General features: G+C 41.4%; 1 protein-coding gene across 1 annotated transcript in view; it reads right to left on the reverse strand.

The window, feature by feature from the left end:
• LOC130330290 (serine/threonine-protein kinase Nek6-like) overlaps positions 1-27,186 on the reverse strand; it is a 90,454-nt gene that overhangs the window by 21,988 nt on the left and 41,280 nt on the right. The window contains exons 6-8 of the mRNA XM_056553583.1: positions 25,278-25,385; positions 10,566-10,660; positions 278-391 (exon numbers count right to left, since the gene is read on the reverse strand). Coding sequence (XP_056409558.1) covers positions 278-391; positions 10,566-10,660; positions 25,278-25,385 — 317 coding nt within the window. The remainder of the gene's footprint in view (positions 1-277; positions 392-10,565; positions 10,661-25,277; positions 25,386-27,186) is intronic.

The raw sequence follows: 27,186 nt of genomic DNA on the forward strand, positions 1-27,186 counted from the left end.
AACTAGTACAGGTGTCAATGATTGGAATGCAATTTTTCTTTGACGCAAATCAATTTCCAAGATTGCTGATGCTGCCTTTTATGCTGTTTTAGACTTTTTTTTGTTGTAAAGTAAACTATCTCCACACAGACAGCACTACAATACCCAGAGACAATACATCAATAACAATTATAGGCGGTGGATATGAGAGGCAGAAAGATTGACGTCCGGCTGACAGATGCCAGGTGATCTCTCAGTCGGGTGTGGAGATGGTGGATGAAAGGAATCCTTTACTTACTTTATCCGAGTAGTGTTCTGTGGGCAGGGGAGGGTATTCACACTGTTCTATCTTCTGACACAGAGAAAACAGGTTCATTTTGTCGCCGTAGAAAGGACTCTGAAGCGCTGCCATCTGCACGGGAGAAAGTGAGACGCTCATTAAACATCTAATCACATATATGAAAAGGTATTTAAGAAGGCATATAACAACGCAAAATGACATTACCTGCAATTCATAAAAAGAGAAAAGATTAAAGATGAAGGAATGTGCACTGTACAGCCATGATTTGCCACTGCTGGAGGTCATTTTGGACCATATTAGGACTTTAATGATTATCTATGTCAGTCTTTTCCAATCAGGGTGCCTCCAGCTGTTGCACAACTTCAACCCCAGCATGCCCGGACAGCCTTTGGCTGTCCGGGCATGCTGGGAGATGTAGTTTTGCAACAGCAGGAGGCACCCTAGTTGGGGAACACTGGTCTATGTATAGACAATAAATAAATAAAATCACCAGTCTTAGAGTCTATGGCAAATCCACAGTGAATCCATTTATAACTCACATGGTTTCTTCAGGACTGTGTAACAAATGCCTTATTATAGCAGCACATGACAAAGTCCACACAAAGGTGAAGTTTCTGACACCCCCCTCCAGCCATCATGCGTCATTTATAAGACTTTTGTGCTCGTATATGGCACAAGGGGCAGACATGCAACCATATACTGTAAGTATATGATACTACATGCAGCAATTTAATTTACATCTCCGGGACCATGCATGCGAGATTGCCCCTGGACATGTAAAAAAATACAAATGGAGAATGCCTGACTAAGTATTATGACTACAAAGTCATGTCTTGTAATAAAATCGGGTTGTCTATGAAAACAACCCCAGTGCTCATGGCCCCATTAGGGGCATATGGACCCTTCCATGTCACTAGAAGTGGTTGTCCATAAAGACGTGTCCTGTGACAAGTACCCCTATAGCTTATATAGGATATTTACCAGGTTTTAGGCTGCATTCACATTACATTTAGGCACTACGGGAAATTTCAAAATCGGGAACTCCTGTATCCCAGCCGGACCGGCACCGAAACCCATTCACTTTAATGAGCCGACCGGAGTCAGACAGTGGTTCCGGTTGGCTCATTTCTGCCCCATATCCGGTTTTGTGACCAGACCTAAAACTGTAGTATACTACGGTTTTAGGACCGGTTACAAAACCGGATAGGGGGAAAAAATGAGCCAACCGGAGTCACTGTCTGACTCCGGTTGGCTCATTAAAGTGAATGGGTTTTGGCGCCGGTCCAGCTGGGTTACGGGAGCTCCCGATTTTGACATTTCCCTGCCGGACCTGGCAGCCGTAGTACCTAAATGTAATGTGCATACAGCCTTAGACTGGGATGAAAAAGTTCTGTTTAAAACTGGGAAAAAGAATAAATAAAATCTCTGCACAACTACTGCATTTGCATGTCCTTTTTTAAAGGGGAGTGTACGGTGCTCCGGCTCTCCTAGCACATGGAGCTGGGGTCGACACACCTTTCCATACAACTCTATGGGGTTGCGCGAGATACATGTCATATGTGTCGATCCCCGCTCCATGCGTGAAAAGGAGCCAGAGCATCATACAGGAGATCGCAGGGGGTCCCAGCAGTCTGACTCCTGTGATTATACACAACATTTCTTAAATAGGACTACAGTTTTAGACTTGTGTATTTTGAACAAAAAAACTGTGTGGTCTGCACCTGATGGGCAGCATGGTGGCTCAGTGATTAGCCTCTTTGCTGGATCATGGGATCAAATCGGACCAAGGACAATGGACGCCTGCAGTTCATATGATCTCCCAGTATTTTATGGGCTTCCTCCTATTCACCAAAAATGTTAGATTAGTTGGACTACTGTGAAATTACCCCTGGTGCATGAGGGCAAGAGACAGGGAAATTAGAGTGTAAGCTCGATTGGAGACTGGGACTGATGCGACTGAGGACAATGCTATGGGATATGTTGACACAATAGAAATTAGGCTACTTTCCATTGCACCCCGTTGAGAACAGCCGTTAAGTTCTTTTTTTTTTATTCATTTAACGGCAGTTATCTGGACAGGGCACAACGGGTCCCGATGGATTCCATTATAGTCAATGGGGTCCGTCAGATGCCGTTGTTTTGTAGGGGGAGTAGCGGAAGAAAAAGACGGCACTTGCAGTATTTTTTCCTCCTGCTATTCTCCATAGGTTTCCCGACAGCCGCCACACTGCCGTGTCATAACGTGTGAAAGGGGCGTTACATGAATAAATTAATAAAATGAACCCAATTATAAGTAAATGGGATCTGCCATGACCAGTTTTAGGGTGTATTCACACGTACAGTATCCTGTGTATATTCGATGCACAGGATTTTAGGCTGCAGATTTCAATTTAAACTAAATGAACACAGCTTTAAATCTGCTGCTTCAAATCCTGTGCATCAAAAATGTGCATGATACTGTATGTGTGAATAGACCCTTAAAGTGCATACTTCAAAGCTATAATATGAAGGGAAGCCATAACATTATAGTGAAAACAGACTAAACGGAACTCCATGTGTTTTAATGATTGAAAAGTAGGGTCCCAACCCCAGTAACAGTAAGCCAAGATACTACACATTCAAACATAGTTTGCAAATTCAGAATATTTATTTATAAAGTCACCAAAATGTATACATTTGATGCTTCTGACCAGGCTTGGCTTTTCATCAGATGCTGACTGGCTATTAAAGAACAGCATCAGAGAGAGTGCACTTCCCTTCCTTTCCTACATTCCCAATAGTGCCTAAACGTCTCTGATGTCCTTCTTTACTAAAAGTTATCAGCTGAAATGTCTGAATATATGTATTTTTCTAACCCCAGTAAACAGAATCTTAAAGGGGTTAGCTCAAGATAAAAAGGTATCACTTTTCTACAAGGTAGAATATAAATAGATGGTTGATGGGGGTCTGACCACTGAGACCCTGAAATGATCATGAAAACAGAAGTCACTTGTCCCCCTGAGTGAATGGATCAGCAGCATACATACTCGACCACTGATTCATTCGCTCCCTATGGAACTTTAGAACATTGCCAAGTTCAGCACTGAGCAATGTTCAGAACTCCCATAGACAGTGAATGGGACTGCCACTCAATCCACTCAGAAGGACAATTGATGAGTGGGGCTCCCTGTGGTCAGACTAGTTACCCCCTATAACTTTTAGCCTGGGGGTTTACCCCTTTCAATGTGTAAAATTGTGAAAGAACCCTTATCACAATTTGGAACAACATTGCTATGATCATGGTGTCCAATCCAATATGTTATGGATGGTGTAGAAATTATGCTGTATCAAAGAAAACATATTTTTTATCCATTATAGTAGAGCACCGAAGCAAATGAGTTAAAAGTTTCTTTTTTTCTCTTCTTTTATGGTCCTGTGTCGTAGAGGCACGCAGTAAGGGTTAATTTAGCCTCCAGGTTCAGTAAGCAAGCAGCAGCATGTTCCCACTGTGTCCCAGCTGCTTATTAAACCATTATGTGATTGGAGAGCTCCTTGTCACTGTCCTTCACTGTCACCCCCCAGCACCGAGCCGTACTGCGGCCCATCCTAATGAGCTTATACTGGGTAATTGTTGATATTATCCTGTTTTGCTGTAAGCGGCGTGCGCTGCTCAGCTTGTTTCGGGGCCTTTTCTTGGCCGATGTTTAATGCCTCTCGTTAGGATTTTAATAAGGGATTATTTGATAATTATTCTGCCCTTCCTTCCTTAGGTTACATATTCTGTTCATTACTATGCATTGTGACATGGATACAATGCAGAATGAGTGTCCTTCCATGACAGACATTAAACCCCTATTGTGACAAAAGGAAGAGAAAGAAATCATTGCATGTCCACAAAGACCATTAGTGACACACACACACACACACACAAACTAAACATCTCTTTGTAACAAAAACTTCACTGAATTATTTACAATGTACAAACCATACGCAGAGTGTTTCGATGAGCATTACATGCTGGCTATTGTGTTGCTATTCGTCTCACTCTTCAGAGGGGGAATAACGTGGAAAAAAAATAGCGTAGGCTCCAAATTATGGAACTGTCAGGTGGCCAACATCAATATCATCATCACCCTAATTCCACCCTCACAATCCAGGAGAAATCCATCCCAAGGCTGTGTACACAGCAGATATAGAGCTGCTGCAGATACACTTCTGAGCACTAGAGGGTAATATAGTGCCCTACAGCATTACCGCATTTATTGTTCTACGAGTTATTCTGTTATGTGGCTTCTGCACTTTTGGCCGAAACAATCCCAAACTCAGCGTTCCCCAGCTGTTGCAAAACTGCAACTCCCATGATGCCCTGACAAAAGCTGGAAAGCTTTAGATTGGGAAACACTACCCAACTTAAGCAGGGAGGACAAGGATCACAGCAGAAAGCTGGTATGCTCGTTGTTATAGCTCTTACAAATACTCCTACCCAGCTTTCTGCAAAATTTAAATCTCCTTAGTTATTCTATAATAGAAGAATTATTGGGAACAGAAGAGGGACGAAAGGTTACTGCATTTAAAGTGGGAGGAAAACTTTCATGGAGTCTGTAATAGCAACCAAATTGGTTGTTACACAGCTTTCTATATAAAAAATACAACAACAAAAAAAAAAAATCCTAAAAAAAAATTACCTATATTAAATGATTAAAAATTAATATACATTTAAGCAATAAAGTCTTGGATTTTAAATCCCCACCGATTTACAGAAGCCAGAGCCAAAGTCAAGGTGTGTTCAAAGCAAAAGCAGGGGTGTGTCCAGAGCCAAATTAACAGTAAGTCCATAGCCTAAGCAGGGGCGTGCCCAGAGCCAAATTAACTAAGTCCAGAGCCTAAACAGGGGCATGCCCAGAGCCAAATTAACAGTTATGTCCAAAGCCTAAGCAGGGGCGTTCCCAGAGCCAAATTAACAGTAGGTCCAGAGCCAAATAAGGGGGCATGCCCAGAGACAAATTAACAGTAAGTCCAGAGCCTAGCAGGGGAATGCCCAGAGCCAAATTAACAGTAGGTCCAGAGCCTAAGCAGGGGCATGCCCAGAGCCAAATTAACAGTAAGTCCAGAGCCTAAGCAGGGGCGTGCCCAGATCCAAATTAACAGTATGTCCAGAGCTTAAGCAGGGGCGTGCCCAGATCCAAATTAACAGTATGTCCAGAGCCTAAGCAGGGGGCATGCCCAGAGACAAATTAACAGTAGGTCCAGAGCCAAATTATAAAAAATATTGTCAATAAAATGGCCTTTTATTAATGGCCTTTCCTCAGAATGATGTGTCAGGTTTCCAGTAACAAAACTGTGATCACTGAAAAAGAAGTCGCTGGCTCTAAAGAGTTCCCTCATTTTGGATATCAGAAGACCATTTTCGCCAGGCAGATCATTTCAGCTGTGTTCCTTCTTTAAGAGATTTACAAGTTATGACAATTTTGTACCATATACCATCAGTCAATAATCGGTGAGGGGTCCAAGGGCAGAAAGTCCCAGCGCTTGTAAGGAACAACAGACTTTTTGGATTTTTCTTCGCTGCACCTCACCATTTTAGTTTTAAGTTCCAATTTTCCCTTTTAGATCTTGCACCAAACAACCTGCAGTCCTGTGTAAAATAGCATAGAACCAATCCGTTGTGGACTTCAGCTCTGCTACATCTGACCCTCTCAGACACAATAATATGCTCATATCCTCCACCAGTGTCATATACATATCTGCAGAAGGTGCTGAATGAGTGGCAGATTAAATTACAAGACCAGATGAATCCTCCAGTATACTCCACATATTATCCTAATCTTGAAACGCTTTGGCTGCAAACTGGAATAGGTTGTGCCAAATTTTAATAGTGCCACATAGGATTTTAAAAAAAGGACCAGGGTCACAGAGAGAGTCTGGAGTCTTCCAAGATGTAGGAGAAGGGCAGATCGGGTGAACCATGTGGTTTTTCACATGCCACCTCATTTTCCATTTCTATATGTCTTTGTGCTCACTCATGTGGGAGATTAAGACACAATGTGCGTTCAAGGACTGGACTATAATCTGTCTTGATCTTATAACTATTCTATGTTTAAGCAACAATCGCTATAAGTGACTATGGAAGTCGAAATAAACGCACGTTCTGTTTAGCATTCCAATCTAGAAAATGTTATGTCTCATAAATCTTGAAAGGGGTTAATTAATATTACATCACAGTGGTCGTCAATTGTGCTTTTGCGTTAAAAAAAAAGCCCTAAAATCTGCAAGGCTGCAAGACAAAGTCAAGTCACAAATAGTCGGTCTTACATTTACTTTGATCCGGCTGAACATAGTGACCTAAACCTCAACAAAGGAAGCCTCATAAATTCTGACTTTAATAGCGAAGTATTTAGAATTGAGGAGAGAGAGACTTCAGGCATTCTGTGTGGTTCCCTAATAAGTGTGTGTGTGTGATGCCGCATTGGGGCTACATTTTGACATTTTGATTAGAACAATTACAGCTGAACGGCTAGATACCCAAACATAAATGGGCCCACCACTCGCCCGGCTGGTTAAGGGAAATTAGGAAGTGCTGTGTTTTTGGATGTACACTGCCCGTCTTGTTAAGGCCAATAAAGGCATCGCTCGTAGCAAGACAAGGAAAAACTTATTTTTATCTCGGCTGATTTATCTAGATGACAGACTCCCCCAAATCAGAGATAACATGCCATGCTAAGGTGGGGGCGAGGGGGTGCCATTAACATTTGCGACTGGCCATGGAGCTTGTGGGAATGACAGGGAGATGTAACATCTATTGGAGTCAAGTGGAGTAAAAAGGAAGCGGTGCTCTGTTCAGACACCAAAGACTGTTAACCCAGCATATTCCGCTGATACTATCAATGCAGCTTGTGCGTCCAATGCAATGTTTCCCAACCAGTGTGCCTCCAGCGGTTGCAAAACTACAACTTCTAGCACACCTGGACAGCCATAGGCTGTCCCGGCATGTTGGGAGTTGTAGTTTTACAACCACTGAAGGCACACTGGTTGGAAAACACTGGTCCAAAGTAACTCTAAATGGATTATTTGATCATAGTGTACCTAGTTAAGTGGATCGTAATCCAATCTGGGACGCTTACACCCACATACTACGAATTGGCTTAGCAATATATAATATAATAAGTATTATAATACTTGTATACACATAAATATATATTATATATATTTATACACACACGCATATATATATATATATATATATATATATATATATATATATATATATATATATATTTATACACACACGCATATATATATATATATATATATATATATATATATATATATTTATACACACACACATATACATATATATATATATATAGATATTTATACACACACACACACACACACACATATATATATATATATATATATACACGCATACATATATAATAGAACCAATCACACTTCTAAAAATGTATTGGAAATCTTATGAAGATTAGTTTTGTAATGGTCAGGGAAGTTATGATGTATTAGGATGATGTTCTGTGTAACGTCTAGTCTATGTTTAGATGCATCAACATTTAAAATTAGAAAAAAAAAATCTGAAAAGTGTTTCACATAATGATTGTGAATATATTATTTATTATTATCATCACCATCATTCATGTCGTTATCCATTAGTTCCTCAGACTGAGAAATAGACTTGAGAAAGACCATGAGCTTTCCAGGCAGGACACAAGACAATTCAGGCAGCTGCCTAGAGACAGGTCTGACAGCCATGGTTGACCACACTGGCTTTCCAGGCTCTTGTAAACACTACCGAGTGCTAGTAGCACATATTGTTAGCACCAGCAGCATTGCCACTAGCATTTTGCAGGAAAAGATGGTTGCCAGTCCTTAACAGCGAGTACGTTCAACCATAATATTAAACCCATTGACAGATGACGAGAATAACATGGCTTTGAAATAAGCCTGTCAAGACAAGGGGTATTGTAGGAAGCAAATGAATAGTCTATTATTGTGGTTGACGTATTGGAAGCAGAAACAATGGTGTAAAGAGCTGCACGTTTGACTGGGGCCAAATTGTAATGGTTAGACAACTGGGGCACGGCCTCTCCTAAACAGCCAGTCTGGTGGGGTGTTCCCAGTACAGAGTGGTAAGTACTTATTAAAAATAGTCCAAGGATAGACAACCTGTTAACTGGTAATAGCTGACTACCGTAGTCTAAACAGCTAGAAAAGGTCCTGATCGCTACAATAGAAAATGGTCACAACACAGGGGGCTTTACAGCTGTGCATATCAGTCAAAGTGTCCATGTTAACCCCTGCCCACTGCCAAAATTCATAGTTGACATGTTAGTATCAGAACTGGACCATGAAGCAATAGAAGAAGTTGGCTTGGTCAAATGAATCCGAATTTTGTTTACATCATGTGGCTCACCGAGTGCGTGTTTGTTGCTACTTTTGGGAACTGATGGTGCCAGAATGCACTATGGGATCAAGACAAGCCAACAGGGGCATTGTAATAATTTGACCAATGCTATGCTTTAAAACCTTGTGTGGCAGGCATCTAGGTGGCATTACCTAGAGACAATGGCCTCTTTTGGCAGGATACTGTGCCTTAAACTACAAAAAAAAATTCAGGAATGGTTTAAAGCCTATTAATCATAAGTCTGATCCATGGAGGCCGCACCTCACAACCTACAAGACTTAAAGGATCAGCTGGACACCATCAAAAGGTATCATAGATTTAATGCCTTGAAAGGTCAGAGCTGTTTTGGAAGCATAAGGGCAGTGGCATATATAGGAGGCGGCCCCAAAGCAAATATTGAAATAAGCCTATGGTTTTGCCCCCCAGGACAGGGAGGTCTGCTATTTATTTCCCCTTTCTTTCCATGACCCAATGGTCAATACCCCGTCCATTATTTGCAGACAATGCAGTTCCCTAGAGAAAGGAGTTCTGCACAGTTTCATACTAAAAGAAATGGGGCTAAACAGGATAGGGCCCCCTCCCTCCCAGGGTCCCATAGCAGCTGCCTGGTCAGCCACTATGGTATATAAGCCCTTGCATGAGGAGGAATGATACATTGAGGAATGATGATTAGGGAATGTCCATAAATTGTGATCTTTACTATGTGTAGGATACAAGAAAGGGTTTTGGTAATATTCTTTTATAAAAATAAAAAATAAATTCTAATCTGCTGGAGTATTTCATATTTATGGAATTATCTTTTTGACTAGTTTGGTGCAGGAGATGCCTTCTGTTCTACCTTTAATAGATACAATTTTGGAGATTACTCATTTTATATACAGGGATTTGAACTGTGACCCAGCCTGACCTTTGGATATGACCACCTGAAATGTGGAGCAGAAGTCAGCACCTTGACAGGTTTACGTGCATTACAAATCCAAATAAGAATTGCTGATTAGGAGTCCACTGAAAGAATGTATTTCTATTCCCCATCCATAGCAGATGAGAATTCTTTATAGGTGGAAGCTGAGTGTCGTACAAACAGATTATTCATGAAACGTGTTAGGTGCAATTAAGTGTAACAGCTGCATGGCTTGTACACCACCATCTGGATTTGACTTAGAGCCATATAGCATTTAACATGCAAACATCAGCCTATTATAAGATCTCTGCACCAATAAAGGGAAATAAAACCTGTGTCTATGTTTGTGTTGGATGGCCTCCTGGTGAAAAAAAGATGGGTAACAGAAGTCAAGAAACTGCTCAGTGTATTAATGTTATTGCTGCCAAGACAAGGGGTGGCAAAACATTGCAATGTACTCATGCCTGTTCTTCCTCTCTTACTGCAGCAAGTAACTAAATGTTCCGAATGCTGGGGAGTGGAATACCCCTTTAATACCATAAATAGGGCCAGGAGGGCCATTTTGAGAGTTAACGAGTCAGGTCTTCTGGTCACCAATGACAAACCTGCATACCAGTATAGACCCAGTAATGTGATGCAATCTGCCACTGGCTGTAATAAACAAGCATAACCAGAAATGTATATGACCCCAAATTGGCTTAACTAATTCCTTGTCAGACTATATCTGCTCTTACAACTACAATATAGTAAAACAGAACATGGGAAACAAATAAAGGTCTATCTTTATTCTTTTGTAATATAGTGATGCTGAATTTAGTCCAAGGAGCATTATTTTAAGGACTGGTCTTTTAATTCTGCCCATTTGTCATTCCTCTCTATACTGTATACAAAAACAAAATCAGGCAACATGTATTTTAGTACAAGATCCGAAGACTACAATATATACGGTATGTGTGTATGTAAAGTTTACATTTAACAATACTCACTTCATATAAGAGGCACCCCAAGGACCAAATATCGGACTTGAAATTGTAGCCATTTTCATGTATTCTCTCTGGGGACATGTAATAAGGTGTTCCCACTGCAAAAACAAAAAATAAGACATAATACAATTAGATAGGCTTGTACGATCAAATGTCCAATGTGGGAGGAAAAGCGTGAGATAAAAGAAAGAATCTCGTATTATTTCATCTCCAATAGTAAACATCTCACACATACCGCACAATAAGTGGAATAAACATTTGTCATCGCTACATTGCGTTCCTAAAAGTTGCTATTATTCTGCCTTCTACAACATCATTATACACAAGAGCAAACTGACCATGTTATGTATGGAAAAAGAAATGTCAGATCCAACCAGGCAAATAATAGTGGTCAAAACACAATACTGCTGCAGCATAACAAATGTTACATTTCCAAGAAAAGATGTTAAAAAACACAAAAACCCCTAGGTAGATCAGAGAGCCCAAGGGAGCTGGATTTATGGGGGGACTCCATCTTCACAGATCTAAGTCTGGGGGAGGCTGAGCTTCTCGGAATGTGTGTGGGATCAGTGAAGAAAGAAAGACCTGCCTGACATGACTGATGCTCATTAGTCCAATAACATCCATATTTATGAGAGGGATTAGCACACATGATGGACAAATGTCTGCATGCTACCACTGCGGAACATGTAACCAGAGGGGCCTGGCGACACCGAACTGACGACAGATAAGCCCGACACAACACATGTATCCCTATGTTCTCCAAGAGTGGTTCACGGCTTACCGACAAATAATTACTCCCTGTGGGGCATTATGATCTTTTCTGGGGTAATTAAATGACTGTAAGCCACAATTCTAGATGCCATATTGCCATTACAAAATGATTAATTTGCTTTCATCAGATACTGATATCGGTTTAGGTGTACTTTTGCATCTAACAACAATAACCTTTAGGAAAATGCTGCTAAATGTATTAATGGAGGTGAAGAGACAAAGTTCCCACTATCAGATGGTAATCTAGGTTACAGCAAATGAACTCTAGTATGGAAAATGTCTATTTAATTGTAGACAGTAACCATGCTACCCCAGGTATTTTGTCCAAATGCATACACACACTATATATATATATATATATATATATATATATATATATATATATATATATATATATATACATACACACACACATACGTACACAGCAAATGACCTTTAGGATGAAAAATATCTATTTATGCTACCCCAGGTATAACAAATACACACACTATATACAGTATAAATATATATATATATGTGTGTGTGTGTGTGTGTGTGTACACACACACACACACACACGTACACATTCACATACACTATCTCTTAAAGTAAGTCCACCCCTCACATTTTTGTAAATATGTGTTTCCATGTGACCACACTGAAAAAATGACCCTCTGCTACATTGTAAAGTAGTGAGTGTACAGCCTGTATAAGTGTTTAATGTTGTGTCCCCTCAAAATAAATCAACACAGCCATTACTGTCTAAAGCTTGGCACCAAAAGTGAGTGCACCCCTAAGTTGAAATGTCAAAATTGGACTCCAATGTACAACAAAAATAGGGAAACACAGCCGCACATCCACCATTTGTATTTTGATCTACTTGCTTCTCAGAAAAATTTCAAAAACTAACAAGTTGTTTTACATTTTGATAAAAAAAGTACAAGCCCACTCGCCACATCAAGGCCACCTAGTCAGAGTGGGTCCCTAACCTAACACTGGCATAGCACCGGAAGGCGACCACTGTCTCTGTGACACCAGGTCCACAGGGGGAACGACTCAGTGGCCAGGCAGCCCCACTGCTGCACAACCAAGCCCAAAGCATCACAGAAACAATGGCCGCCACAGAGCAGTGTGGACACCTTGTGAAAATAAGTTTATTTTCTTCTCATAGGACCACAGGACATGATTCCAGTAATCCATGTCCTTAGTCTGTTTGTCTTCAGCAATCTGTTTGCAGGCTTTTTGTGCATCTTTAGAAGAGGCTTCCTTCTGTGATGACAGCCATGCAGACCAATTTGATACAGTGTGCGGCATATGATCTGAGCGCGAACATGCTGACACCAAACCTCTGCAGCAATGTTGGCAGCAATGAACACCTACCATGTGCTCCCTACCAGAGGGCTGGGAGAATGCTAGGAGGAAACCCATATGCAGTTTCCTGCTAATTAAAAATGCCTGAGCCAAATGGGTGGAGTGGAGTGCTGGCCATGTAAGAAGGGAGACACTACAATGTACAACAAAAATAGATGCTTTGTCTGTGGGATGGATCATTCCCCCTGTGGGCTTGGTGTCACAGAGGCAGTGGTCGAAGCCCGGCGCTACGCCAGTGTTAGGTTAGGGACCCACTTTAAATAGGTGGCCTTGACATGGCGAGTGGGCTTGTACTTTTTGATCAAAATGTATACTAACAACTTGTTAGTTTTTGAAATTATGCTGAGAAGCAAGAAGATCAAAATACAAATGCTGGATGTGCGGCTATGTTTCTCTATTTTTGTTGTACATTTACAATTGGCCTCAGTTACTATTTTCCTTCCCTGTGTCATGTAACTGGTTAGTGTTACAAAGTCTCGGTTGTAAGTGTGGAGAAGGTGTCTTAATTTTGGTGTTCTTGCTCTCTCACACGCTCCAATACTTGTCAATGAAAGTTCAACATGGCACCTCATGGCAAAAAACCCTCTGAGGGTCTGGAAACAAAGAATTGTTGCTCCAAATAAAGATGGCCTAAGCTATAAGAAGATTGTCCAGACCTTAAAACTGAACTGCAGCATGGTGGGCAAGACCATACAGTGGTTTCATATGACAGATTACACTCGCCATGGTTCCCCAAAAAAGTTGAATGCACGTGCTCAGCGTAATTTCTAGAGGTTACCTTTGGGAAATTGACGTATGATTGCTGCCAACATTGCTGCAGAGGTTTGGTGTCAGCATGTTCACGCTCAGATCATATGCCGCACACTGTATCAAATTGGTCTGCATGGCTGTCATCACAGAAGGAAGCCTCTTCTAAAGATGCACAAAAAGCCTGCAAACAGATTGCTGAAGACAAACAGACTAAGGACATGGATTACTGGAACCATGTCCTGTGGTCCTATGAGAAGAAAATAAACTTATTTGGTTTAGATGGTGTCAAGTATGTGTGGAGGAAACCGGGTAATGAGTACAAAGACAAGTGAGTCTTGCCTACAGTCAAGTATGGTGGTGGGAGTGTCATGGTCTAGGACTGCATGAGTGTTACTGGTACTGGGAAGCTACCCCAAAAAGTGTTAAAAATTTGTTTTAATTAATAAACATATTTGGTATCACCGCGTGCGTAAATGTGCAATCAAAATATAACGTTAATTATCCCATATGGTGAACGGAGTATACACAAATAAAAAGTCCAAAATTGCTGCTTTTTTGTCACATTTTATTTAAAAAAAAAATTAATAAAAAGTGATTACAAAGTTAAATATAAGCAAAAGTGGTACCTATAAAAACTACAGATGACGGCGCAAAGATGAGCCCTCATACTGCCCAGTATACGGAAAAATTTGAAAGTTATGAGTGGTCAAAGTAGGGCAATTATAAACATACTAATTTTGTTAAAAGCAGGACGATTATAGAAAAGCATATAACATGGGTATCATTTTAATTGTATTGACCCACAGAAGAAAACATGTCATGTTTACCGTAAAGTGTACAGCGTGAATAAAAAAAACCTTCAAATATTTTCTAAATTGTTGTTTTCTTTTCAATTTCCCCACATAAATAATATTTGTTTGGTTGTGCCATACATTTTATGCTGAAATGAGTGATGTCATAACAAAGTAAAATTGGTCATGCAAAAAATAAGCCCTCATATGGGTCTTTGGATGGAAATGTAAAAGAGTTATGATTTTTAGAAAGCGAGGAGGAAAACACGAAAATGCAGGACCAAGCCCATGTTAACCTTAAAGGGGTATTCCAGGCCAAAACTTTTTTTTATATATCAAGTGGCTCCGGAAAGTTAAACAGATTTGTAAATTACTTCTATTAAAAAATCTTAATCCTTCCAATAGTTATTAGCTTCTGAAATTGAGTTGTTGTTTTCTGTCTAACTGCTCTCTGATGACTCACGTCCCGGGAGCTGTGCAGTTCCTATGGGGATATTCTCCCATTATGCACAGCTCCCGGGACGTGACATCATTATTGAGCAGTTAGACAGAAAACTTCAGAAGCTAATAACTATTGGAAGGATTAAGGTGTTTTAATAGAAGTAATTTACAAATCTGTTGAACTTTCTGGAGCCAGTTGATATAGATATAGATATATATATAAGTTTTTGCCTGGAATACCCCTTTAAGGACCAGGCCAATTTTTTCCTCCTCACCTTCTAAAATCCATAACTCTTTTATATTTCCATCTACAGACCCATATAAGGGCTTGTTTTTTGCGTGACCAATTGTACTTTGTAATGAAACCTCTCATTTTACCATAAAATGTATGGCGAACCCAAAAAATTGAAATGAAAACCACAATTATGCACATTTTGAATGGTTTTGTTTTCACACTGTACACTTTACGGTAAAAATGACATGTGTTCTTTATTCTGTGGGTCAATACGATTAAAATGATACCCAGGGCTAGATACTTTTATATTTTTGTACCGCTTAAAAAAATCTAAAACTTTTTGTACAAAATCAGTAATCTCAAATCGCCCTATTTTGACCACCTATAGAGATGAGCGAACTTACAGTAAATTCAATTCGTCACAAACTTATCGGCTCGGCAGTTGATGACTTTTCCTGCATAAATTAGTTCAGCTTTCCGGTGCTCCGGTGGGCTGGAAAAGGTGGATACAGTCCTAGGAAAGAGTCTCCTATCCTAGGACTGTATCCACCTTTTCCAGCCCACCGGAGCACCGGAAAGCTGAACTAATTTATGCAGGAAAAGTCATCAACTGCCGAGCCGAGAAGTTCGTGACGAATTGAATTTACTGTAAGTTCGCTCATCTCTAACCACCTACAACTTTTTAATTTTTCCGTATATAGGGCGGTATGAGGGCTCACTTTTGCACCGTCATGTGTACTTTTTATCAATACCACTTTTGCATATATAAAACTTTTAGATCATTTTTATGACATTTTTTGGGAATAGAATGTGACTAAAAAGTAGAATTTTTTGACTTTTTTTATTTTCTACATTTACACCGTTCACTGTACGGGATCATTAACATTATATTTTGATAGTTCGGACATTTACACATGCGGCAATACCAAATACCAAAAAATTTTCCACTTTTTTTTTAACACTTTATGTCCCCATAGGGGACTATCTAAAGCAATCATTTGATTGATAATACTGTTCAGTGCTATGCATAGGGCATAGCACTGATCAGTATTATCGGTGATGATCTGCTCTGGTCTGCCCGATCTCCGACCAGAGCAGAAGACCCCAGGAGACGGACGGAGGTAGGTGAGGGAAACTCTGTCCGCCATTACAGATGATCGGATCCCCGTGGCAGCGCTGCGGGCGATCATCTATTTTAACATGTGCACTGCCGAAGATGCTGTGATCTGTACTGATCACGGCATCTGCAGGGTTAATGGCGGACATCCGCGCGATCGCCGGAACCTGCCGTGTATGGTGCGAGCACCGCTCCGATGCTCGCGGTCATACACAGGGCGTAAATGTATGTCCTGGTGCGCTAAGTACCGCCGCACCAGCAGGACGTACGTTTATGTCCATGGTCGTTAAGGGGTAAAAGGGGTACTCCACTAGAAAACTTTTTTTTTTATCAACTGGTGCCAGAAAGTTAAAAAGATTTGTAAATGACTTCTATTAAAAAATCGTAATCCTTCCAGTACTTATCAGCTGCTGTATACTACAGAGGAAGTTATTTTCTTTTTGAATTTATTTTCTGTCTGACCACAGTGCTTTCTGCTGACACCTCTGTCCATGTCAGGAACTGTCCAGAGCAGGATAGGTTTTTAATGGGGATTTGCTCCAGCTCTGGACAGTTCCTGACATGGACAGAGGTGTCAACAGAGAGCACTGTGTTCAGGCAGAAAGGAAATTAAAAAAGAAAAGAACTTTCTGTAGCTCAAACAGCAGCTGATACCTACTGGAAAGATTAAGATTTTTTTAAGAGAAGTAATTTACAAATCTATTTAACTTTCTGGCACCTGTTGATTTGAACAAAAAATGCTTTCCAGTGGAGTACCCCTTTAAGACTAAAATGGGCTTGGTACTTAAGGGGTTAAAAACACAGCTTCTTTATTATAAATCTTCAAGGTACATCGGACATAGTAAACAGTGACGCGTTTCGACTTGTTAGCCAAGCCTTACTCATAATGTTTAGGTAGCTATACACAGGCTATAGCGGTCAACCAAATGTTAATTCAGACAACAGCTATCTCTCCTGATCCCTCCATACACTTGAATGTCGAATTCGGCCGAGTGCTCGTGTTCTTAATGGAGAGAATAAGCCGCAGCCAGATTCTTATGGCGGCAGCTTACCTTCTCGAACACAAGACGATCAGGCAGTTCATATCTTACATGCCTGATCCTTCTCTCCCCGATAACATGTAACGGAAAAGAGTCAAGAAGTCCCCATACACATAGACAGTCAGCTGGACTTTTTGAAAAAAAAATAATCTAGTGTAAATGGGAGCCTTTAGGTGTGTGTTCACTGTATAAATAGAACAATCATCATAATAAAGTTTTCACATAGATTCTACACCAAATTATGTGTCACATCCAACAACAATACACCTATTATGTATGCAATCGGCATTTCGAGAGCCCAATTCACATGCAACTGGAAATTTTCATTTTCAGTCATGACAGTGGCGCCTATTTTGGCTGCTCTACTGACTGACAATGGGGATAATCCTCCTGTGAATCTTCCGTATACCTACAGTAAATCCGCAGCATAAATCTCAGGCTCAGCCTTTGGTTTCTGCCGCAGAAACACACGTTGGGTTTTAATCCGTCATGTGAACATAGCTTACAGAAATCCTTGTACCTGAGAGGAGACAGTGAATGCATCTCTCCCCTGACTGATGTAATCACAATGTGTAGAAAAGCAGGCAGCAGAAGGGAGGCTTCTTGTATGCATAAAGGACAGGGGGATAGACATGGTTCGGCACCAATATGCATGATATGTATATTTATTATTGTGAAATCCTGTGCTCAGAATCCTGAATACGCCATTGCATACATAGTAACTGTGGTCATACATGATTCATTGCCTTTATTGTTATGTACCTGGGATTCTCTCTATACAAGGTTCTGGATTATTATGCATGTTAATAAACGTGTGTATTGCTGCAGACCTTTGCTCAGCTACACAGCCATGAATGCGTTACCCTTTCATATCTGTCTGGATTACCGCTCTGACTGATGTGCTCAGGATATAGGGACTATGACTTGTGGAATCCCGGTTCCTTCTCATTAATATAATAAGTGCAGCTGTCGCAGGACATCACATCATTAGGTGGACACCATCATATTTTGGTCTCATTCCGCCTGACGTGATCTTAATAGGGCTTGATGTGGTTTTTTTTTTCTCTCTTTATTTTATAAAAATATTTATCCAAATCATGTGCAGATAGACATCTATACATAGAGAGGCAGCAGTGCCCCATGTGAAGATGGACTGAGGTCTAGATGTGTGCAGTTTAGATACAATTCACTGAAACAGAACGTAAGGGTATTAATTTGACTTAAAAGAAACCAACTTAATCAAAATATTTCACAATGTGGCGTTTATTAGTGCATTTTAACAGGAGAAATTAACCGCCATGGATCAGCTTGTAAATTGAGGTGTATTGTGGTTACATCATATTTTTGCAAAAGCAAAGATTTCACTATGACATGTGACCACACCCTTACTGAACTGAGGGGGCGCCAAATATAATTTTGCATAGTTTATTATGTGCATTAAAAAGTTTATGGATAAAGCCATTTATTGCTCTTATACTCTCTTGTTACACGGGGTAGATAGTGGTCTATTCTGTTACCTTTATACAGTCACTATCGGTAAAAAGGTAAAATCATTACCAAAAATGAGGTCAAAGGAAACCACTAGGGATACAGTGGGTGAAGAAAGTAAAAGCCGACACTACGGTTTGGCTAACGCTCGCCATACATACCGTATATACTCGAGTATAAGCCGACCCGAGTATAAGCCGAGACCCCTAATTTCAACCCAAAATCCCAGGAAAAGTTATTGACTCGAGTATAAGCCTAGGGTGGGAAATACCTCATCCCCCCCTGTCATCATCCAGACCCGTCATTAACATCCTCATCATCATCCCCTTGTCATCATCCCACACATCCCCCCTTCATCATCCCCTTGTCATCATCCCACACATCCCCCCCTTCATCATCCCCTTATCATCCCACACATCCCCCCTTCATCATCCCCTTGTAATCATCCCACACCCCCCCTTCATCATCCCCTTGTCATCATCCCCACCCCCCTTCATCATCCCCACACCCCCCCTTCATCATCCTCTTCTCATCATTCGCCCTCAGTGGTCTTCAACCTGCGGACCTCCAGAGGTTTCAAAACTACAACTCCCAGCAAGCCCGGGCAGCCATCGGCTGTCCGGGCTTGCTGGGAGTTGTAGTTTTGAAACCTCCGAAGGTCCGCAGGTTGAAGACCACTGCGGCCTTCAACATGCGGACCTCCAGAGGTTTCAAAACTACAACTCCCAGCAAGCCCGGGCAGCCATCGGCTGTCCGGGCTTGCTGGGAGTTGTAGTTTTGAAACCTCCGGAGGTCCGCAGGTTGAAGACCACTGCGGCCTTCAACATCATCCAGCCCCCTCTCACCCCCTTTAGTTCTGAGTACTCACCTCCGCTCGGCGCTGGTCCGGTCCTGCAGGGCTGTCCGGTGAGGAGGTGGTCCGGTGGGATAGTGGTTCCGGGCTGCTATCTTCACCGGGGGCGCCTCTTCTCCGCGCTTCCGGCCCGGAATAGAGCCGTTGCCTTGACAACGACGCATCTGCGTCGTTGTCAAGGCAACGTGACTATTCTGAGGCCGGGCCCGAAGCGCTTAGAAGAGGCCTCCCCGGTGAAGATAGCAGCCCGGAACCACTATCCCACCGGACGACCTCCTCACCGGACAGCCCTGCAGGACCGGACCAGCGCCGAGCGGAGGTGAGTACTCAGAACTAAAGGGGGGTGAGAGGGGGCTGGATGATGTTGAAGGCCGCAGTGGTCTTCAACCTGCGGACCTCCGGAGGTTTCAAAACTACAACTCCCAGCAAGCCCGGACAGCCGATGGCTGCCCTGGCTTGCTGGGAGTTGTAGTTTTGAAACCTCTGGAAGTCCGCAGGTTGAAGACCACTGCGGGTGGGGGAGTTCACTCGAGTATAAGCCGAGGGGGGTGTTTTCAGCACGAAAAATCGTGCTGAAAAACTCGGCTTATACTCGAGTATATACACGGTATTAATTAAATGCCACAGTCACCTTTAACCACTTAAGGACCAAGGATGTACACGTACATCTGTGTGAATTTCGATGCCCGCCGCGCGGGGACCGGACCAGGGTGACTGCTGATATCGATCAGCAGGAACCCCGTGCAAATGTCCAGGGGGTCATCAGATCCCCTCATGTTGACAATCGCCGCAAATCGCCAGTGAATTCACACCGGTGATTTGCTGCGATTACGAGTCATATGGGTCTCCGGTGACCCGGAAAATAAGGGGGATCGGGGTTGTCCAAGACACCCACGATCCCCCTGAAGGGATAGGAGTGAGATGGCAGGGGTGCCACCCCTCCTATCCCTGCTATTGGTCGTATACAAGTGACGACCAATAGCCGATCGGGGGCGGGGGGGTTAACTTTCGGTTTCCCCGTTCTGCCCACCCACAATAGGCTGGGCAGAACGGGGAAACCGATGAGGACCGGCGCCGAAGTCCACTTACCCATCGGAGGCAGCAGCGGGCGGCGATCGGTGGCAGAAGAGGACGGCGATACAGCTCCCTGGATCCTAGAGAAGCCGGTGAGTTGCCTAGCAATATCTGGAAGGCTAAAGTTTAAGACCACTATACAGTGGTCTCTAAACTGTAGCCCTCCAGATGTTGCAAAACTACAACTCCCAACATGCCCAGACAGCTGTTTGCTTTTTGGGCATGATTGGGTTTTGCAACAGCTGGAGGGCCACAGTTTGGAGATCACTGTGCAGTCGTCTCTAAACTGTAGCCCTACAGATGTTACAAAACTGCAAATCCCAGCATTCCCAAACAGCAAACAACTGTCTAGGCATGCTGAAAGTTGAGGTTGCAAACCTCCAGCTGTCGCACAACTAAATCTCCCAGCATGCCCTTCGGCGATCAGTACATGCTGGGAGTTATAATTTTGCAACAGCTGGAGACACACTGGTTGTAAAATACTGAGTTAGGCAACAAGTACCTAACTGAAGGTTTTCCAACCAGCGTGCCTCCAGCTGTTGCAAAAGTACAACTCCCAGCATGCACGGTCTATCTGGGAGTTGTAGTTTTGAAACAGCTGGAGGTTTGACCCCCCCCCCCCTCCATGTGAATGTACAGGGTACATTCACACGGGCAGGTTTACAGTAAGTTTTCTGCTTGAAGTTTGAGCTGCGGCAAATTTTTCGCTGCAGCGCAAACTCCTAGAGGGAAACTCACTGTAAACCTCCGCCAGTGTGAATGTACCCTAAAAACACTACACTAACACAAAATAAAGGGTAAAACACTACATATACACCTGCTAAAACTGCCCCCCCCCCCCAATAAAAAAAAAAAAGTATTGTATGGCAGTGTTTCCAAAATGGAGCCTCCAGCTGTTGCAAAAACAACAACTCCCTGCATTTTTGGACAGCCACAGACTGTCCAGGCATGCTGGGAGTTTAGCAAAAGCTGGAGGCACCCTGTTTGGAATCACTGGCGTAGAATACCCCTATGCACTCCCTAATTGAGCCCTCAAATGCGCATGGCGCTCTCTCACTTCGGAGCCATGTCGTATTTCAAAGAAACAGATTAGGGCCACATATGGGGTATTTCTGTACTCGGGAGAAATTGCACTACAAATTTTGGGGGGCTTTTTCTCCTTTTACCCCTTATGAAAAGGAAAAGTTGGGGGCTACACCAGCCTGTTAGTGTAAAAAAAATAAAAAATGTTACACTAACATGCTGGTGTTGCCCCATATTTTTTATTTTGACAAGCGGTAAAAGGGAAAAAAAGACCCCCAAAATTTTTAACACAATTTTCTTGAGTACGGAAATACCCCATATGTGGGCGCAAAATGCTCTGCGGGGGCACAACAAGGCTCAGGAGTGAGAGTGCACTATGTACACTTGAGGCCTAAATTGGTGATTTGCACAGGGGTGGCTGATTTTACAGAGGTTCTGACAAACACAAAATAAATAAAAAATACCCACATGTGACTATTTTGGAAACTACACCCCTCACGGAATGTAACAAGGGTATATTGAGCCTTAACACCCCACAGGTGTTTGAAGAATTTTCATTAAAGTTGAATGGGAAAATGGAAAAAAAAAATTAAAAAAATTTCACTAAAATGCTGGTGTTACCCTAAATTTTTCATTTTCACAAGAGAAAATAGGAAAAAAAGCCCCCCAAAATTTGTAACCCCATTTCTTCTGAGTAAGAACATCCCCATATGTGGATGTAAAGTGCTCTCCTGGCGAACTACAATGCTCAGAAAAGAAGGAGCACCATTGGGCTTTTGGAGAGAAAATTTGTCCGGAATTGAAGGCCACCTGTGTTTACAAAGCTCCCATGGTGCCAGAATAATGGACCCCCACATGTGACCCCATTTTGGAAACTACACCCCTCATGTAATGTAATAAGGGGTGCAGTGAGTATTTACGCCCCACAGGTGTCTGACAGATTTTTGGAACAGTGGTCCGTGAAAATGAAAAATGTAATTTTTCATTTGCACAGCCCACTGTTCCAAACATCTGTCAATCGCCAGTGGGGTGTAAATACTCACTGCACGCCTTATTAAATTCTGTGAGGGGTGTAGTTTCCAAAATGGGGTCACATGTGGGGGGTCCACTGTTCTGGCACCACAGGGGGCTTCGTAAACGCACATGGCCCCTGACTTCCATTCCAAACAAATTCTCTTTTGAAAAGCTCAATGGTGCTTCCTCCTCTTCTGAGCATTGTCGTGTGCCAGCAGAGCACTTGACGTCCACACATGGGGTATTTCCATACTCAGAAGAAATGGGGTTACAAATTTTGGGGATAATTTTCTCCTATTACCCCTTATAAAAATGTAAAATTTAAGGAAAAAACAGCATTTTAGTGAATTTTTGTTTCCATTTACACATCCAACTTTAACAAAAATTCGTCAAACACCTGTGAGGTGTTAAGGCTCACTCTACCCCTTGTCACGTTCCTTGTGCAGGTGTAGTTTCCAAAATAGTATGCCATGTGTGTTGTTTTTTTTTTTTTTTTTTTTTGCTGTTCTGGCACCATAGGGGCTTCCTAAATGCGACATTTCCCCCAAAAACCATTTCAGCTAATTTTGCTTTCCAAAATCCAAATGTGACTCCTCCTCTTCTGAGCATGGAAATATTTTTTTTTTCATTTACACATCCAACTTTAAAGAAAAGTCGTCAAACACCTGTGGGGTGTTAAGGCTCACAGGACCCCTTGTTACGTGCCTTGAGGGGTGTCGTTTCCAGAATGGTATGCCATGTGGGGGGTTTTCTGCTGTTCTGGCACCATAGGGGCTTCCTAAATGTGACATGCCCCCCAAAAACCATTTCAGAAAAACTCACTCTCCAAAATCCTATTGTCCCTCCTTTCATTCTGAGCCTTGTAGTGCGCCCGCAGAGCACTTTACATCCACATATGAAGTATTTCCTTACTCGAAAGAAATTGGGTTACAAATTTTGAGAGGATTTTTTTCCTTTTACCCCTTGTAAAAATTAAAAAACTGGGTCTACAAGAACATGCGAGTGTAAAAAATTAAGATTTTTCTGTGAAAAATTCCTGTGAAACACCTAAAGGGTTAACACACTTACTGAATGTCATTTTGAATACTTTGAGGGGTGCAACTTTTATAATGCGGTCATTTATGGGGTATTTCTAATATGAAGGCCCTTCAAATCCACTTCATACCTGAACTGGTCCATGGAAAATTCAGATTTTGAAAATTTTGTGAAAAATTTGAAAATTGCTGCTGCTGCCCTCTGATGTCTTCCAAAAGTAAAAACATGTCAACTTTATGATGCAAACATAAAGTAGACATATTGTATTTGTGAATCAAAATATAATTTATTTGGAATGTCTATTTTCCTTACAAGCAGAGAGTTTCAAAGTTAGAAAAATGCCAAATTTTCAATTTTTTCATCAATTTTTTTTATCAATTTTTCACCAAGAAATGATGCAAGTATCGACAAAATTTTACCATTAACATAAAGTAGAATCTGTCACGAAAAAACAGTCTCGGAATCAAAATAAAAAGTAAAACATCCCAGAGTTATTAATGCTTAAAGTGACAGTGGTCAGATGTGCAAAAACCGCTCTGGTCCTCAAGGCCAAATTGGGCCTGGTTCTTAAGGGGTTAAAATGTTTTTTTTGTTTGTTTTTTTTTTTTCTTTGTATTTATTGTAGTGCAAACAATATTTTCTCATATGTCTTCATAAGATTTTTGACTTTTGCTTCTACAGCCTACTATATGAGATTCTACCATGTAAACTACCTTTTGTGTGCTCTCGTTTCTTCAGTCACTGTGAGTTGTCATCTTAGACAATGGGGGAGATTCATCAAAACCCGTCCAAAGGAAAAGTTGACCAGTTGCCCATAGCAACCAATCAGATCGCTTCTTTCATTTTTGAAAAGGCCTCTGAAAAATAAAGGAAGCAATCTGATTGGTTGCTATAGGCAATTCAGCAACTTTTGCTCTGGACAGGTTTTGATAAATCTCCCCAATGTTTTTAAACAGGGTGCCTCCAGCTGTTGCAAAACTTCAACTCCCAGTATAATTTGGAAAACACTGTTTTAAGGTTTATCCCCTTCTTGTCCATTGTCTTAACTTGTGTGTACCACTGAGAAAGCAGAGAGTTCATCTGAAGGAGTTAGAACTTGGTAGCAAAAAAGAAAGAATTTCTCCAAAAACAGGTGCTTCTCCCAATAAAAGGTTTTCTTTATTCCATCATGGTAGATATAAAAGATTAAAAAGCACTTTCAACGCATTTCTAGCTCGGACCGAGCTCTTTATCAAGATGTGCATCTGAAGGAGTTAACCTTTTTCGTAGCAGGTAAATAGTAGAAGATTAATTATGCATTCAGGAATCATATCAACAGTTAAGAACAGAGTGCAGAGGTGTACATGGTCTTTAAAGTTGGCTAAACCCAATATATTTTGGTGGAAATGGACAACCATATATTTTGTACTAGAGTACCAGACTGACTCCCAACATCTGGATTTTAACATACCTGACCAGCTAGTAGAGCGTAGATGTGCATGTGGGGAATCAAGAAAGTTGTCAGCCAAGCAAGCGTTTGACCAACAGCTACCGTAAATGTATGGCCACCTTTAGTAGAAGACATTATTGTGGGAGAAAGTTGATGTCCACAAGTATTTAGGCCAAATTTGTAAAAAAGGTAATGACAGCAAGACTATACTTTATTGCCATCATACATTGACACTAGTGTACAATTCTGCTCTGATACAATACATGCAAAATGTTTAAACCACAAAAGAAAAATACTCTACCCAAGGAATGTGCCGCGGTGGTTTTGGAGCTGAAGAATCGACCAAGCCCAAGGTCTCCTAGTTTCACAACTCCAGTAGCCGTGATAAAAACATTAGCAGGCTTTATATCTGTGGGAGAAGAAGAAGATGATATTAATCTTCTGGTTTCTTGCATATGGATAATATGACATCCAATTTTTCCATTAATAGCCTAGCTTACACACAGGATTCCATTATCACTACAAAACAACATGAAATGCATTAAATAATGCAGCCAATAAGCCATTCTAGAAAACCAATAAGCACCAGTTAGCTTATGGTTGTACCTATGGTTTGTGTATATGCGCATATATTCAAGTGTTTCTTGTGCAATAATCCAGCTCTGAGTCAGATCGGGGGGGGGGGGGGGGGGGGGGGGGAATTGTCCGACTGCTGGGACCCCCGCCTGGTGCCCTGGCTTTCCTTCTAAATGGAGTGTGCCATGCAGCTCTATAGAAGAGCCAGAGATTTCCGTGTGCAGTGCTCCGGCTTTCCCATAGAGATGCATTGAAGGGGAGTGTCAGACATCGCTTCATGCCTTTAAGGTGGCCCGAAGCCTCGGACAGGAGATTGCGAGGGTCCCAGCAATCAGACCTCCTCGCAATGTGACAATTATTCCCTAGCCTTAGAATAGGGTATACATTTTTCTAAACCCACAGATCCCTTTTCAAGACATACATTTTTTTTTCAAAAATAATGTTTTTTCTTACCACTCAAAATGGAAGATGTAGAAATAAAAAAGAATAACAAAAAAGTTAATACCTAAAAAACCACAAAAAAGATAATTAGCCAACACAACTACCTAATACACGGGTGCACGCTGCTGTGGCAAATACTGAGTATACAAAAAAGAAAGAAAGGTTGCAGCAGCACTCTCGACAAAAAAAATGGAGGCTCTTAGCGAACTCTTTGATCAAAATGTGTCCCCCATCCACCACGCGGAGGAGGCCTCATTTTCTCTCACACTTAACTGCCATATGCTGTTGGTTGGACACCCCCCCCCCCCCCCCCCCCCCCCCCCAGCATTCCAGGTTGCACTTTCTGTAGCTTCAGTCCAAAGTCTGTGTATAAGATGGGGGAAAAATGGGCTCTCAAGCTTTTTTAAGCACAAATAAAATATAGAAATTTTTAAAAACAAAGTATATTAGAGATATTTTTTATTTACCATAAGGAGCGCAATAGCAAAAATTTATTTTAATGAGGGTGCCCATTTAAGGTGATCTTAAAGGGAATTTGTTGGGAAAGTATAAATAATAACAGCACCAGGTAGTATTGAAAAGCACCTTCACAGAATATCTGTACATTAGCGAACTTCTGCTTGTGAGACAAGCAATTTGCATTTATATTTCACATATGCAAATAAGCAGCAAGTGCCCACAGGTCGGGGCTGATCATGTAAAATGCCCAAAATGTCCATCTACTATTGCTGCCTGCCTCCCGCATATGATTGACATATGACTACTGACACTCTGTGCTGTGCGCTGTCAGGGATAGAAATGTTCACAAAACTCAAAGTAAACCTGTAAAAGTGCTTTTAACCCCTTAAGGACCAAGTCCAATTTCACCTTAAGGACCAGGCCAATTTTTATTGATGCCACATTTGCATATATAAAACTTTTATATAATTTTGTATTTTTTTTTTTTTTTTATAAAATGTGACATGGACTTTTTTTTTAAATTTTTTACCTTTACGTCGTTCACCGTACGTGGTCATTAACATTATATTTTGATAGTTCAGACATTTTCGCATGCAGCGATACCAAATATGTTTTTTTAAAAATGTACGCTTTTTGGGGGTAAAATGGGAAAAACGGACAATTTTCATTTTTATTGGGGGAGGGGATTTTACACTTTTTTTTAACTTTTTATTTTTACATTTTTCAACTTTTTT

This window comes from Hyla sarda, unplaced genomic scaffold, assembly GCF_029499605.1.
Source record: "Hyla sarda isolate aHylSar1 unplaced genomic scaffold, aHylSar1.hap1 scaffold_332, whole genome shotgun sequence".
In the NCBI taxonomy this organism is placed as follows: Eukaryota; Metazoa; Chordata; class Amphibia; order Anura; family Hylidae; genus Hyla; species Hyla sarda.